Source organism: Channa argus, chromosome 12 (genome assembly GCF_033026475.1).
Source record: "Channa argus isolate prfri chromosome 12, Channa argus male v1.0, whole genome shotgun sequence".
In the NCBI taxonomy this organism is placed as follows: Eukaryota; Metazoa; Chordata; class Actinopteri; order Anabantiformes; family Channidae; genus Channa; species Channa argus.
The window spans coordinates 13,849,446-13,866,370 of record NC_090208.1 but is presented as its reverse complement, the minus strand read 5'-3'; the positions used below and the strand labels follow the sequence as shown (position 1 = coordinate 13,866,370).

The 16,925-nt window shown below is 43.1% G+C and overlaps 2 protein-coding genes across 5 annotated transcripts in view; both read right to left on the bottom strand.

Annotated features, from left to right (window-relative positions):
- Positions 1-491: 491 nt before the first annotated feature.
- Positions 492-5,840, bottom strand: shbg (sex hormone-binding globulin). Its single transcript, XM_067525225.1, has 8 exons — positions 5,700-5,840; positions 5,004-5,101; positions 4,515-4,704; positions 4,098-4,259; positions 1,772-1,928; positions 1,398-1,534; positions 1,053-1,257; positions 492-895 (listed from the first exon to the last, which is right to left on the bottom strand). The coding sequence occupies exons 1-8, from the start codon at positions 5,799-5,801 to the stop codon at positions 762-764; spliced, it is 1,185 nt and encodes a 394-aa protein (XP_067381326.1). The 5' UTR covers positions 5,802-5,840; the 3' UTR covers positions 492-761.
- The window catches only part of zbtb4 (zinc finger and BTB domain containing 4), a 28,709-nt gene continuing 17,483 nt past the window's right edge, over positions 5,700-16,925 (bottom strand). For all 4 annotated transcript variants that reach the window (XM_067525222.1, XM_067525223.1, XM_067525221.1 and 1 more), the window contains one exon: positions 5,700-16,023. In XM_067525222.1, coding sequence (XP_067381323.1) covers positions 10,611-16,007 — 5,397 coding nt within the window. In that variant the 5' untranslated portion in view covers positions 16,008-16,023 and the 3' untranslated portion in view covers positions 5,700-10,610. The remainder of the gene's footprint in view (positions 16,024-16,925) is intronic.

Genomic DNA, 16,925 nt, shown 5'->3' with positions numbered 1-16,925 from the left:
TTAAAGTTTGAAGAAGTCTCCAAATTATCAAAAGTTTTAATGTGTTAAAAACCTTCAAAGACCATCATGATGAGCTACTCATCCAAAGGACAACATCTAAAACATCTCTTAAACTCATAATATGCAAACCTGAAAATATCATAATTAGTGCAAATCAAATGTGTTTATATTGTTGCACTAATGACTGCATCTAAGTTATTATTTGTTAATAGCATAACAAATATTATACGCTTTAATAATTTAATAATCAAGCAATATTTTTGATCTGACAATAATCTAGACTATCTGCCACAGAATTTATAGCCTCTAAAAAAATGCGGGTTGTCTGACACTGGCTTTAAAAATCCACTAGAGGGGGCGAAATCCATGTCTTAAATCTCCCTTTATCACTCTTGCACCTATCCATCCATCCTTTCCTTACAGTTTAATCACATTGTTTGAGTGTCCTTAAAGCACTGTTGTTGTTTTTTTAACATTAATGGAAAATCATATTAAGGAGAAACATAGTTTATTTAGACATAAACATAATGTTGCAGGAGAAGGTCAGAAAATGACTCACATTTCGCTGATTAATTTGATTATGTTATACTTGGTTTGTGAAAGAAACCTATTTTAAAAAGACACTATTCACATTTCTCCACAAAGGCTACTGTTTCCTCTTACATTCAGTATATTTGATGTCATTTAAACTCTAGGACAATGAAAAAAAGGGTCCTCTGCAAAAATGTAGTCCACATACAGTGCATGCATACATTGATGGTCTATGCAGGGCAGCTGTGAGAGGAGACTGACGTGTGTTTGACAGCTAAATCCAGATCCAAATCCCTGCCTTGGACCTGAATCTTCTCCAGACAGCCTGTCAAATACTGGGAGCCAACGTTTTCATCAACCTCACCTGAAGAGTGAAATGACAGCAAGAAAAGGTAAGTCACCTTGGTTTGCACTTAAACAGGTTTCACATTTGGCTTAGACCTCAACCCTTAATATAGACAGTAGCTGTTCAGAAATGATTTAAGACTGTACAAAGAGTAGGTGATGATGTTTAATCTCACCTAAGAGACCTCCAATGGCTAGACGTCCCTCTTTCCATGTGGTCAAATATTCAGGGTGGCTCACTGGACTTATAGGAAAAGTAGTGGTCTTTGGGTCATCTTTATCTTGAAGGACCTGCAGTGAATCTGTCAGAAAGGTTATTACCAATCTCCTGAAAGTGTCTTTCATACTCATTTTTTCTTCACCAAAAGTGAGGGTGACCTCCTGCAAATTAGAGACAGAGGAAATAAGATTACATTCAGAGTGGTCTTGATGTGTGTTGCAACTGTTTACATGAATTTTACACTGCTACATTATATTCCCTTTGTGTTTTGTGTCAACTTGTGTCTGATTAATTTGCATACCTTTGTGATATTATTCGTCACTAAAATTAACATTGGCTGTTGCCCAGAGCTATTGATGCTCAAAATGGTCCCGTCCATCTGATGAAAATCTCCCCACAATTCAATCCTGACCTCACCATCAGCCTCAATGGGGAAAACTGCAGTGATACATGAGAATAATTCACATATTTAAGTTTGAGCAGAAATCCCATGTTAGTCTCCAATAAAATCATGTTTGTTTATGAACATGTTAAAATGATTTTACCGTATTAGAAATAAAATAATTTAATACTGCTTCCATTTCATGCAAATATGCAATATCCAGGCCAGCTGGAACATGTCTTTTAAAATAAATGAGTGCCCGTCTCTTGTATATCTGGTTACAACGTTCCCACCTGAGGTGTTGAAAATGGCTAATCCAGTGCCAGGGAAGTAGCTGCCAGGTTTGATGTTTTGATAGCAAGGCCAGAGTTCCTCCACCTCCGCCTCCCAGGGGAGACTGATGTTCAACCAGTTACCTTCCTGTACACAGCCGTCCATCTGCGGCCCAAACTACAGTAAAGAGTGGAACACAGCTTTTAAAAAAATACAGCAAGACTAAGATTGAGCAGCAATTTTTGTTATGCCGGAGTGTTTGGGATACACCAATCAGAGACATCCAGAAAAGATGACGCACATATGCTGATCCCATTCTCAATAAACCACAAAGTTACACGCTTAGACAAAATAGTCCCACGTCAAGGTCAAACACTATCTTGTTTCTGAGCATTTAGTCTTCATCAGTAGATGGAGTTTGCTCGGTTGCCATGGCAATAGATCTACTGACATGCAAGCTCAGTAGTAGTAATGATTTTCATTCACAGCAACTTTGAGACTGCCAAGTGGGAAATCTTCAGCTTTTCTGATCCAGTTGAAAGCAACCAAAAGCCTAGTAATCATAACTTGAATTAGCATTGTTTTGTTAAATAATTGTTTCTGAGGTCAAGCATGAACATTAATGTTTAACAGATGTGTTGTTTTTACGAACAGGGTCATATATTACTGTACTTTTTCACTTTATCCATCCATTCATGCATGTATTGTATTAGATTGTTAATGAAAGTCATTCTGGGAACTGTGGAGTCAACTAAACATTTTATGTTAACTTCATATAAATATGTACGTTTCATTGATTGTCTCTAAAATGTATACATTTTGGACAAACTTACAAACATTAGCTATAACTTAAAATGGTATGACTGGATAATTGTTCGCTCTACCCATTAAATTATATTTTAAAATAAAGTGCATCCAGGCAGTATCGACAGTAGTATTATAAAAAAGTATTATCTTTTTCCACTTTTTGTTATGTTACAGCCTTATTGTAAAATCAATCAAATTCACTATTTTCCTCAAACTTCTACAAACAATACTCAAGATTCAAGATTGAAAGTGTTTATTGTCATACGCACAAACAGAAAGCATGTTTCCCTTCACAATGACAATGTGAAAGAAGTTTGTTTGAAATCTTTGCAAATGTATTAAAAAATAAAAAACGCGAAAAAAACATGTACCTAACTATTCATGGCCTTTGCCATGACACTCACAATTGAGCTCTGGTGCCTCCTGTTTCCACTGATCATCCTTGAGATGTCTCTACAACTTGATTGGAGTCCACCTGTGGGAAATTCAGTTAACTGGACATGATTTGGAAAAGCATACACCTGTCTATATTAAGTCCCACAGTTAACAGTGCATGTCAGAGCACAAACCAAGCCATGAAGTATAAGGAATTGTCTGCAGACAGGGTTGTTTTGAGGCACAGATCTGGGGAAGGAAAAGGTTTCTGCAGCATTGAAGGTCCCAATGAGCACAGTGGCCTCAATCATCTGTGAATGGAAGAAGTTTGGAACCATCAGGACTCGGCCAAAATGAGCGATCGAGAGAACGGCCTTAGTCAGGGAGGTGACCAAGAAGCCGATGGAGAGGAGAACCTTCTAGAAAACCAACCATCTCTGCAGATGGTTGGATTCTCAGACCATGAGAAACAAAATTCTCTGGTCTGATGAAACAAAGATCACATTATTTGGGCTGTATGCAAAGTGTCATGTCTGGAGGAAACCACGCACCGTTTTGAGGCAAAGAATGAATTTAATCCATTTTGAAATAAGGCTGTAACATAACAAAATGTGGAAAAAGTTAAATGCTGTGAATACTTTCTGGATGCATTGTGAATAAAACTAGACATTGTGTGCGAGATTAAGCTCTCTGAAGACCTTTCACCCATTGTGAATCCATTCACAGGGGTGTAAACTATTTAAATACACTTAATTAAGTACCGTACTTAAGAGCAGTGTTTAGGTATTTCTACTTGACCTGTAAAGCATATTTCCATTTTCTGCTCCTTCATACATCAACTAAACTGTATTTCAGAAACAAATACCATACTTAAATCCATACTGATATTATTATCAGTACGGATTATTATTTTATTTTTGTTTTATGTGAAACTAGCAATTCTGTATAAAAAGTAGTTTTACTTTTAGTACTTCACATTAGCATTTTGAGCTAATGTGTTTGTACTTTTATTTAAGTAACAGTTACAAATCCAGGGATTTTAAAAGCAACTTTGCTTACAGTTTACCATTAATCATGAGCCCACATCCTTTGTTAGTGTTGATGAAAACTGGACCAATAGAGTTGCAATGTAAAAGTATACCAGCATAGGTTAAAACACTGTACCTGAACGATTAGCTTTTCCTTGTTGATCAGGATCCCACCAAGCGCCAGTCGGAGTTCCCCTGAAAGGACCTGCTCTGGCTGGTTGGACTGCATGCCCACCTCCAGCCCGCTGGAGCCATCCACAGTGAGAATCACAAACTTCCCTTGGTTGCTCACCTCCAGCTTGGTGGGACCAGGAGAACAAGATAAACAAAAGAAATTCAGACCCAAGGTTTTTGCATTGCAACAAATGGTTACCAATCTCGAACATTATACACTACATTCAGAATGTTCTATGCTCATTAGGCAAAACAATAAACCTTTGTATTGAGCATTGAATCTTCAAAGTAAAGGAGATATTGGATATAAAACAACAACTTATGTCTGTTTTCTGGCCTAATTAAGGAACTAAATAATCAAACTACACTAGAAACTCACTGTGTGCCACTTCCCATCGTTGAGCTTGGGCCCACCTGCCACACTTACAAGAAGGTCTTCTTTTTTGATCTGCATCATACAGATGCCATTTTTCAGGGACAAAACAAACCAGTCCTCTCCATTTTTGGTATCCCCATAGAAAATGGTGCCTTCTGGGTCAAATGTGCGCACCTGAAATGAAGACTTGATGCTGCAGAAGTAAAACAGAATAGTCTTAAATTCAATAGAAGGCTGCTCTGTAGAAGATAAAGTGAAGTAGTCTCCACACTTCACTTTTTCTAGAGACCCAGGTTCTACAGTTTTACAGTGAGCCCAGTATTCCTCACTATACTCCATGCTCACTTTCTCTGTAATGCTAACTGAATTTTGAGCTTACAGGCCCTCCTTTAATTTTCCACTATGCAAGAGCCTTCGTTGTCTCCTTGCCCATAGGTTTCCAATGAGCAGTGGATGTGTTCAGGATCTACTGCTTTGCTCCTGTTGACATACCTTCTGATCTCACTCAGATTAACTGTTGTGTGCATCAGTGGCCTCCAGATGTCTCTATTTTGGCCTAAGTACACAGTAGCCTGGCCAGATACTTCTTTCTGGAAGACACAAGTGTTATTAAGACACCCGTTTAACACTAAATGATTAGTTTTCAGTTATTTGTTCAGTTCTTAAGTTCTTTGTTTTATGCCATCACCACTGAGCTCTACATTTATATTTATATATAGAGGAAAGTGGGTTCATGATGTGCAAAATCAATTATTTATTAAAGACAGCCATATGCCATCCACTACATTAAAACAACATAATGTACAATAGTTTTCAAGAAATCCATTAGGAAAAACAATGTTCAGTGACGTAACAACAGCCAGTGGTGATGTGGATATGGTGCTGCTTTGTCCTCACACAGCCTGAGCAAAGTCCTGAGTTTAAACAAATTAAAAAAAAACCTCTTTAAATGGAATGTGAATCACATACAGTAGGAGTTAATTCAGAATTTTGGGGGATTTTTAAGTGCGCTGTTTTGTGTAAAAGTTTAGAAACCTGTAACAACAGAAATAATACTCTGCAAAAACAATTATTTAGGTATCATCACTTTTTAAAAATATATTTTAAGAGCTTCTGAACAGATATTTCTTCTGTGCATTTCCCGATTTACCTATAAGCTAAGTTCTCTTCAGACATTTACAGACATACCTTATTCCGTCCATTCCCCTGCCCTTCCACTCCCCACCCCAGCAGGGCAAGGCTCAAAGTGAACAGAAGTCCATTTGCCATTGCTTTGCAAATCACGGCCATCCTTTAGTGTGTTCACCCACCCAGGTCTCCCTGGTGTGCAGCAACCTGACCGGTGGCTGCTCCGCGGACTCCAAGCTACCTAGAAGTGAGAACAGGAGCAGAGATACTCTGGAACAGTCTGTGAAGTGGTGGTGTGTGTTGGCACACAGTCTGGAAGTCCAGAGGACAAATATTTCATGGTCAGTGCAGGTTATCGATTCCCAGGAGGGAGCAGATCAGGGCTGTGTGGTTCTGACTAACTGAATATTTGTGTCAGTGTAGGTGGGTGTAGGAAACACAGTGGGCAGCAGGCAAACAGAGCAAAGAGAAGTGTATAGAGAGAAAATTAGAATCAGTCAGGAGGCATCTTAATGTAATATTCAACATAATCAACTTTAAAGACAAAAGTATGAATTTCCATGAATGTGCTGATCTCCTGGATGTGTGGTGATTCATGTAGCATAACTGTGACTGCAGGCCAGGTGAGTGACCTTACCTAGACCACTGATGTATGTTTACTCATTACACAGGAACCTGGATTCACCACTGCTGGCTATGACTCAGTGTGTGTGTGTGTGTTTGTGTGCTGTAGAGAGAAACAGAGAGCAGGAGAGAGTAATAAGAAGGGAACCATGCTTCAAGTCACAAAACTTTTTTTTCTCTTCTGCTGGCTGCATTCCTGTGATACAGTCTCATTCCAGGAAAGCTGTGATAACTGGGAAATACTAGGAAAAGTGCAACACACACAGACATGAAAAGAAACAGTAAACAATCTGTTATTCAATTGCAGAGGATTTGAAGTTAATCTGAAATGTCAAATCACACCAAAACATAAAGTTTTCTCTTACTTGTGTCTGCACTCAGTGCCAACTGCAGATAGGGCTTATCCTAATCCTAATATTAGCAATAGTTGAATTCCATTAAGCTGCTTCAATTTCAGTGTGTGGCACACTAATTATCACGGTGTACTGAACACTTGCACAGAACAGATCTTCTGTTAATGTTAATAGTAACTTTTAGTACTCACAAAACAATGTCAGTAGTTAAAAAGACACAGCGAGTTAAACAACATTTTTAGTTTGCAGAGAATCATTCCCAATGCTACAAATGCAGCATCTTTTCACGTTTGACATTTATTGATTTATGTTTTGACAAATAAATAAATAAATTTCAGTGTTTTCAGAAAAAAATAATCTCACACATTAAACATTTGGAGGGCAAAAATACTGAGTCACTAAACTGACTGTTCCTGTTTAAACCACTGAGTGTCACTAGTGGGAAAGTGCTTGTCTGTAAGAAATTGTTCAGATTCAGACAAGACGAGACTTTAATCAGCCTCTGGTTTATATATGTCAACAATCAACATTTAGGACATTGTGTATTTTTTCCTAAATTTAGAGAAAACATGAATGTGTGCTGTGGTTAATATTACATTTAGCACATAGGGATGAGAATCCTGATCATATCAATTGTGGAATCATAGAAAACATTAAATTAACACTGAATGCACATTGACTTGTAGTTGTGTGCTTTACAGAAGTGCAAATGATCGCTACAATTTGTTCTTCATAATTCCACTAAGTGTTAACAGCACACTTCACTGCAGAATTCACATGGAAGATTAAGCAATGTAAAACCAACCAACTTTAAGCGCTTTGTTCACATTCAGAACTTATAAAGATTGATAGAAACATCCTTTTTAAAAACAAACAAGACCAGAGTAGAGCTGATTTCATTGGGTCATCAGGTTAATACTTTATTTTGTTTGCAGCAAAGAGAAAAAAAATGAGACAAAAACAAAAGGGGTAAAGAGAGAGAGTGAGTGAGAGAGAGAGAGAGAGAGACAGAGAGAGAGAGAACAAGAAGAATGTCGGAAAAGTAGACTACAGACTTTGGGAGAGCTGTGGCTACAAGCCTTTGTATCAAATCTAAAGACAAAGTCATCAGGCAACATTAAAACATCTTTTAAAAATAACATTAACATATTTTGTGGGCTCTATATGGCACAGTATTAACCTAGACATGTACACAATACCAAAACAGTTTAGCCACACCCCTACATCTATGAACAGCTTCATAGCAAACAAAGCCATGAAATCTATCTCCAAACCATACGGCTGTTTCTCAAGAAAAGATATCTTCAAATTTCTTATGCCATACCAAGGCACCTTAACAGTTGAAATCTGGCAGATTCACATCTTACTATAGATAATTATTTAAATATCAAAGCAGAGGCACATTCATTTACTAAAACAGACAGTAAATAATTGTATATTACCACCAGATTCCAGTCCAGTCACTACAATACGTCGATTTGCATGCTTTTGGTCTGTATGATAACCGCGATGGCAAACTATGGCATAAGAAATGGTCCAAAAACACAAACATGTCCAACTACAGGAATGGCTTAAGATAGAGTATTGGAGACAGCAAGGCTTTTTTACACTGAAACTAACCCACAGGAAAAGTGTCAAAAAACATAAAGTAACAAGTGGCCCATATACTGCCAAGGGATATGCTGCTTAGGCAGATTTATTTTGGTTTTCTTATTCACGCATCCACTCACTCTCGTACACAAAACACGTACGCGCATACGCAAAAGGCTTGTAACCACACCCAAGGGGGTGCTCGTGCGCCCCTGAAGTTGGTCACGCTGTGTTTTAACACTCCTGCCTGAACCAAAAGACACCCCAGTACCATCACATTCACACACACACACGCTCACTATAACATATGTACTTCATTCAGAGGAGGTGCAGTGTGCGAGTGTACACTTGAAGGAAGAGGGAGAATTAAACAGCTCCTAAATAGTGATTATGAGATGTAAATGTGGCAACAAGTCTCGGGGATTTTTTTCCAAACTGTGATCTGTAATGAATAAAAAATATTACCAGATATGGAAGATTAAAAGGCCAGAAAATGTCAAAGGAAACAGAAACAAAAGCTGTGCGCACAATGCCAGATTTGCTGAGGATATAAACGGTTAGGAAGCAAGTGTTGCTCATGCTTTGTGGATACAGAACCCAAGTTTACTGACATGTTCCTAGGACTACTGTATATATGCATACCAAACATTATACGGTTCTTTAACAGGTTATTTGTGTCAAAACAGAAACAAAAAAGGAACCAAAACCAACTCTACCATTAATGCAGCTGTACTTCATTAACCTCATGACTAAATTTACATTCATATTTTTCATAAGTTTACTCCCCCTTTTCACTGAAGCCACTTCCAACTGGTAAGAGGGCTAAACAAACAACATAGTTTAACAGAACAAACATATAGAGATAACATTACACATAACAAAAAGGCCCCAGGAGGGCAACTGGGGAGATTCGGCCACCACTTTGCCTGCTAAGCTCAGCCTGCTCCTACCTTTTGGTAAATGAAACAGGGCACGGGGAGGGGGGTGTTGGGGTTAGTCCTGACTATTTCCAATCTTCCCTCAGAGCAGGATAACACTTTCAGTCCACCAAATCATTTTTGTGGGAGCCTTCTGACTCAGAGTCCAACGGTTTTGTGCCCATATAGTTTGTTTCCTATCCAGAAAAATCTCAATACCCTGAATCAATTTTCCCTCTTTGCTGTCACTTTCTTCCTCCTTAGGAAATGAAGCATTTTCCTCTTTCAAACAAAGAGCGAAAAGCTATACAAGATGAAGGCTGACTGGTTTTTATTCTTTTCCTTTTTTATGTGAAGGAAATGAGATGAAAAACGGAAGTGCAATGGTCTACCAGCCTTTAATTCTTACCCAGTGACCAGCTACATACCCAAAGCAGCTACAGGTGACCCCTTTAAGTGACCACTACTTTTCTATTTTGTGCACATAAAGTATAAACTATAGTGAATGCTATACAGATCCTACAGTGTCATCTGACCACATAGTCGCCAGGTTAGTTGAGACATTACAAGCTCAGATGATCTGTCATTGTCATAGACTCGCACTCAGTCATAGCACTGACTTCTTAATGATTTTGGATATGAGGAATCACTCCTTAATGCACTTTGACCTACAGTAGCTATTCCAACTTGAGTAGGAATGCTGTGTGCGTCTCTCTTGGAATGACCTATCCATTCACGCACAGTCAGACAGCAAGTCTATCACTTGAAAACACACGTACGCAAACAAACACACACACACACACACACACGCACATGCTTTCGCGCAAATGCAGTATGCAATACCTGCTTAAGCCCAACTCTGCATGCACAAATCCATTCATACATGTGCGTGTACATGCTCACATATATCTTTCATGGTCAGCTTTCTCATCCTCACAAACATACGCAAAGTTTGAGTTGCTTAATGCTCCATCTCCAACTGTGTTGAGTAAGGACTGTTCTGTCCCATCCCTTATCCTTGCCCACACAAGCCGTCCCTGAAGAGCGTTTATCCTCATTATGCGGTGACTATAAAGGGAAGCAGACTGAACTAAATTTTCACACAACACACACCCTGTTAGCAGTTCTTATTCTTATATTATAGATAATATAATGAGTCAGAGAGGAAGATTAATCAAGCTCTAGAACTACAACACACTACTGCAAGACAGGAGAAACATGGAAAAAGGTGAGCAGGAGTAAAGAGTGAGGAGTAAAAATACGTCACTATATTATCAGCCTCTCCTCCCCGTTTCTTTGCTCCTTCTCCTCCCTTAACACTGCTCCTGATTTAATGCCTAGCTCTGATCTCTACTGAATAAAAAGAGAGACAGGGGTACTGTGCGAGTGTCCTCAGTGACCCAGTGAGCACGCAGGCCTTGTGCTCCCATCCTAAACAGGCCAGGCTCTCCCCTTAGAAATATATTCCTTATAGTGCTTCTGATGTCCTATGGTTTGCTGCTGCTGCTGTCTCGTTGCTTTTTGCTGCTGCCACTGCTGCTGCTGTAGAGGCTGGGATTTGCCACAAGATGGTGAGGGGCTGCGCCCATGTAGGGCCCAGCAGTGGCTGCGTAGTTGAAGATGGCAGGCAGGAAAGGCAGAGGCTCCACTTTGTCGCCCCCAGGTGCCATCATATTCAGAGCCACAGGGAGAGCTGCCAGGTTATAGGGGTAGGCCAGCAGCTGAGGCCCATAGAGAAGCTGGTACGGGTCTGGATAAAATGGCAGCTTGGCCAGGTCCCCGCCATTAGGGACCATAACTTTTCCCAGTGGGCCAAAGGGAAGAGCTCCAGCAGGATAGGAGGCCATGAGCAGGTTTTCTTCCTGCTTCTTACCAGAGCGGTAGCTGTCCGGCACAATAAGAGGCAGCGGATAATCCTGGGCAGAGTATCCGACTGGTGTGGTGTCCCCCTGCTGAGAATCTCTGGAAGAAACAGTGTCTTGGTGCTCTGGCTCAGGTGGCTGGGGGACTCTGGGGAGAAGCAGGGCATGGGCAGAGGGGCGGTCACAGGACCCTGCTGCTCCAGAGGGCAGTGTCAGCCTGTCAAGTCCTTGTGAACTGGAGTGAACCTGGCGGTTGGCTTGAGCCATCAGTCCAATGGTTGAGGGGGGCCGACAGGGGGAGCTGGGAGTGTGCCGGTGCATGGGGGGGCCATTAATAGTGGTTTGAGTTGGGATATGCTGGGGGGATGGCACAGGACTCAAGGGCTCCTCTTTAGGGACCAATAGTGCATCATGGTCCTCGGGGGCATGAGTTCTACTCATTTGCTGTGCTCTCTCTAGCTCTTTTTCTCTTTCTCTCTCTATTTCTTTGTCCCTCTCTCTCTGTCTCTGGAGCTCTCGCTCTTTCTCTCTTTGCCTTTCTATTTCCCTCTCTCTGGCTAGAATAGAGGACATGGTCAGGTCTTGTGCTTCATTGGGAGAGGGACTCCTGGACAGAGACTGAACTCTGAGATCTTGGACAAGAGGCTGTTCCTCATAACTTGCATGTGGAAATATACCTCCCCCGCCCTGTCTCTCTCTGTCCATAATGACCCCATCCCGTTTCATGAATCCCCCCTCAGAATTGGTAGTTGTTGTCATGGAAACAGTAGGAGCAGCAGTGGTTATTCTGGTCTGTGATGTCATGGGCACATTTGGAGAGGTGTTGGCGGGTGCCACGATGTGCACAGGACTGGGTATTCTGTGTATCTGGCTGTCTAGGTTCTTTTTGCTGAGGGTGCGGTAGTCCAGACATTCAGGTCCGTTCATGACTAGCACACTCTGGAGAGCAGAGGGTGTGGCAGGCATGAATTCCTGTTTATTAGGTGTAAGGTTAACTGGACTTTCTAATGGAGGATGTGCAGTTTGTGGGCTAGGCTCTCTCTCTGGAGCTGAATGTGTGAGCTCTGTTAGCTTAGGTTTGTCAGTGGATTCTGATGTCTGTTGTTCATGTGTCAGTTCACTAAGATGGTCTTCTTGCTGCTGCGATGCTGAACAGTCACCACTGCTGGGTGGGTCTGCCGTCGAATAGCTGATAACTGAAACAGAGAGAGCATTGGGAATCTGTCCTTTTTCTGTCTCCAGAATTCGAACAGCGTTAACAACTGTCTCTGTTGTTTTTGGCTCTGACACTTGATCTTCTTTTTCTCTTTCGGGGGAACTGCTTAATTCGTGCCGTCGGATGTGGCGAGTCAGCGCTGAGGATGTCTTGCAGACCTTATGACACTGTGGACAGGTGTGCCGTGAAAGTGCTCTTCTGCTTAGGCGATTTGGACTAGAATTTCTCCCAACTAAGCCCACTTGTCCCCCTTTTTCCTCATCATACCTTGCAAACTCTGTCACTGATTTTATCCCAACTCCTTCAACTTGTTCCCCAAGAACCATTTTAGGGGGTACAGAAGGTGCGTCAGTAGGCTTGGGGTGTTGGGCTCTCTGGTGGTCTTCCAACTTGTCCCTTGAGGGAAAAGTGGCTCGGCAGAAGAGGCATACAAACTCCAACAGATGGCTCAGCTCATGTTTGTCTCGCTTCCTGGGACTTGAGAACCAGCGGCCACATGTGCCACACTCTGCTGCATTCCCATTAGTCCAAGGACGCCTCTTTATTCCCGTAGGAGCCACTGAGGTAGACAGAGGAGGCTTTGGAGAGTGCAGAGGAGGGGTTGAAACCTCATCATGGGTCCCCTTAACCTGCTCTTCTGCATCTTTGTTTTTCTCCTTTAAAGGGACAGAAAGATCATCGTTCCTCTTCCCCTCTCCTATGTCTCTGTTAGCTTTTGACAGTTTTTTTGCTTCCTCAATCTTCCCATCCTCTTCCTCATCATGTGATTTCTCTGTATCTTTATTCACACGGCTCTTGAGCCTCTCTGCCCTCCTCTTTAGCCGAATAGAGCGTTTGTACTTCAGTTTCCTCTGCCAGCTCTTCACCCTTTGTAGATGTGCTTGGGCTTTTCTTTTAGGCTTGTAGGAGTAGTAAGGCCGCCATAAATTATCCTCCATGTCATGGTCACTCTCCTGCTCACGTACCTCCTGACGGAAATAGTACTCCCTCGAACCATCAGGTGATTTGCAGCTCTTTTTCCTGACTTCCTCCTCACAATCTCCTTCTCCCTTATCACCCTCTGCTTCCATGCTGACTCTGCGGTGGAGGCGGTGTTTATGATGGTGAGTGTGAGAGTGTCGCGGCTCCTTTGCTTCTCGCACAGATGATGTTTCGCTCCGTTTGGTTTTTGGGGGAGAAAGGCTCTTGTCTCTCCTAAGATCTGTCTCAGAAATGCTACGCTTTACTATGGCTTCCTCACCAATACGCACAGTTATCTGGCAAAGTGGCCCTGCCTCTTTGATCTGTGACCCTACAGGTACTGACAGCTGTTTTGAGTTGGACATGTCACTCTTGCTGTGGGACTTGCGTGATTTGTGAAATAATCTTCCTTTGTCTGCATCCTGTCTACATCTACCAGTCTCCTCTGTCACATCTGATGTGTCTCTTGACCTCTTTCTGTGATTATCTGTACTGTCCCTTTGCTTTTTAATTGGCCTGGGGCTGCCCTTGTGTGATGTCTGACTATTGGCTTCAGGGGATGGGCTGCTTATTGGGCTTTTTTCACTTCCAGAGGTGACCTGGTTGCTATGCATAATGACAGAAGATGATATTGCTGTCCCATGAACTATGACAGAGGGTTTTGTGTGGCCATATGTTATCACAGAAGGCATGCTTGTTTCAGTGCCTTTAATAGTCTTGGGAGTTTTGGTTTTGCTGCTACTAGAAATTCTGAAACTGCCACTGCCTCTCCCCTGTTCTAACTCAAGGGCCTCAGTCTCATGTTTTTTAACTTGGGGCATGTCTGCTTGGGGGAGGGGTGTAAGTGCAGAGAGATCACTGTGCTCAGAAGCCACTGAAACAGGAAAGCCATCAGGGAAGGCATCTGGGTCAGGCTTTACACTTTGAGGGTGGGCCCCACTGATGAGGCTTTCAAGGTCCCCGGGGCCAAGAGCACAACCCAGGCTAGGCAGGGACAGTGAAGACGTTTCAGTTGTTGGCAGTAGCAGGCCATTATGCAAACTGTCACTGTAGGTCTTGTAGGGTCTCTTCTGGGAGCGCATGGGGAGAAGGCGGTAGAGCTTGAGGGCATTAGCTTTCTGCTTATAACCCCCATTAGCTGTTTTTTCACTGGAGATGAGACTGGGATTAATCCCATGAATGGCCTTCTGGTGTGTTTTCAGATTGTAATAGGTGGCGAACGCATCCCAGCAGAAGATGCACTGATAACGGCGCTCTCCTGTGTGCCACACCTCATGCTTTGTGCGATACTCAGCCAGGGCAAAGACTTTGTCACAGTAATGGCATGGATATTTGCGGCGCCATGAGTGCACATTCGAGTGACGCTTCAGGCTGGAAAGGGTCATGTAGGAACGCTCACACACAGAGCAGAAGTAAATGACATTGCCATCTACTACCTTCACAAAATGGTTTTCATCACCTGCCAGAAGCTCTGTGGCTGCTGCATCATCACCTTGGATACGTGCCAGGAGGCTCCGTGCTTTCTTCCCTGGCCGCGCCTTACTGATGTTTGTTTCTCCCACAATTACTCCCCCCTCCACTCTCACCTCACCCTCCTCGAGCGGCTCCTCCTTTGGCTGCACAGTAAGAGAAGGAGGGCCCAGGCTGTTAGAGGGTAGGCCTGGCACCCTGCAGGAGACCTCGTGGGATTGCAGTCTCTTACTGTGGATGAAGACTTTCCCACAGTAACGACAACTGAGAGCGCGGCTTCCACGATGCAGTCGCATGTGGACTGTAAGGGAGGAGGCTGAGCTGAAAAGCCGGTGACACACCCCACAAATTAGCTCAGGCTTCAGGCTGTCGGTAAGGGAATAGGAAGATGAGTGAGGGGGTGCGGTAAGACCCTCAGATGGAGGAGGAGGAGGTGGAGGTAAAGGGGGAGGCAGGTGGAGGGTTGGCGGATGAAGACTTGGTCCGTGAGGGCTTCCCACTTTCCCAGCTGGTCTTCCTGTTATTTTCTCTCTCCTCTCTGCATCCCCACCTCTCTGATAGGCTGATGTCCCCAAACTAAAGAGGATCTGTGTAGCTTGAGAGGGTGAGGCAGTACCGTTGGCTACCCGGTGCTTCTCATCCCATCCATCTCCACCATAACAGCCCCCTAAAGACCCACTAGAGGATCTTGGGGGTGACCTGTGAAACTGAGTGTCCTGATTGTGTTTGGAACACTTGAGTGGAGGTGGGGCTTTTATATCCTTCTTTATAAGTGTATGAACAGTCATGGGAGATGACGAGGAAGAGGGTGAAGAGGACGGAGAACTGTCGTGTCTCTGGGGCTTAAAAGGTCTGTGCTTTACATCCATGGTAGCATCCAGTTTCCACAGCGACCCCTCATCTGAGCTTTTGGACGATGGACGCCGTCTGTGGGGGGAAGGGGAGGATGAGGAGGAGCTACGACAGTGGTTTGGAGATGTCAGGGACGCTGGAAGGGGTGCAGCACTAAGAGGGAAGCTTAAGGTTATTTTAGCATTTTTAGGTCCATCAGCCATGTCCTCCAGTCTGTCCTCCATAATGGAGTCTCCTCGGCCTCCGTGCCTTTTACCTTTCATCTCCAACTGTACCACGTCCCCTTCCAAAAAGTCAAAAAGTAGGTGTAAATGTGCAGAGGTCTGCACTTGGCGATTGGGGTCTTGAGCCACTAATGGCAGAGAAGACACAGGTGACAACTGCTGGTGTAATGTGACGTCCTTAGTTGCACAATGTGTGAGGTTGCAGAGGGGAGTTAGCCCAGCAGCTGGATGCTGTTCACTCAGACATGACTGAATAAGGCCCACATGGAGGGGGTCCCACACCTTGTCACTGGACACCATGACCAGCCCCCGAAATCTGAAAGAATCAGAAGACACATATAAGTTCTACAAACACCACAAGATAAATGTTCAACATGTACATTTACACAGACACAAATCAAAGAAATAACATTCCACCTAAAGCTTTTGCTGTAGCAGTCATGTCGCTCATGGAGCACTTTTAAGAAACTGGAAAGAAAACTAAATGCCCCAGCAATGCTGAACTCCAGCAGCTCAGCCAGGAATGGTAAGTGAAGGGAGGGAGAGGGTAGGGGGAAGGAATGAATCTGCGGCAGTGCTGGTTTAGATTTCAGCGTGCCACAGCCAAGCCTTCAGAAAGGCATTCCAGAGATCCATCGCTCTCAGCTGTGACACAACGTTCCCTGTGCCTAATTGGAAGGTGATCAGATTTAATCAAGATTCCTTCAGAAGAGAGGGTGGACTATGATTCATGAAACACATTAAAAAAGTCCCACTCTTGCCCTATTTGAGCAAGAGCCTTTTTGGCCATTCCTGGCGGTGGCTAGTATTTGCTGGGCATGACTCTAACCATTTATTTGTGAAGGCAAAGGCGGGGGGAAGGAAAGAGGTGATGAGGAGAAGGGAGGGAGATTGCATGCATGTGCTCAGAGAAGGGGTGTTTTTCCGCCCTCTGCATCCGGTACAATCTCAGCTAAGCTGTAGAAGCCGAGCGACAGGCTATTCTCATTTCCATTCTAATTCGACTGCCATGGTGGCAGATGCAGTCCTCCTGCAATTTCTCCAAACATAAGATAGCCGCAGACTCATGTGCAATAGGCAATTTATTATTATTACTTATTTAAAATGGTTCCATTTATTTAAGTCTCTAGAATGGGGTAGAGGGACAGGGACAGTGTAAGGCCATAATGATGCGACGAGAAGAAAAACCCTCAGTCATGCTTTTTTGCCTGCGTTTTC

Coding starts and splice junctions, on each gene's coding strand:
- shbg (XM_067525225.1), bottom strand. CDS start 5,801: ATGGCCGTGATTTGCAAAGCAATGGCAAATGGACTTCTGTTCACTTTG. Junction 4,705..5,003: donor AATCTGAGTGAGATCAGAAG/GTATGTCAACAG, acceptor TTACTTCTGCAG/CATCAAGTCTTCATTTCAGG. Junction 1,535..1,771: donor AGCCATTTTCAACACCTCAG/GTGGGAACGTTG, acceptor GTATCACTGCAG/TTTTCCCCATTGAGGCTGAT.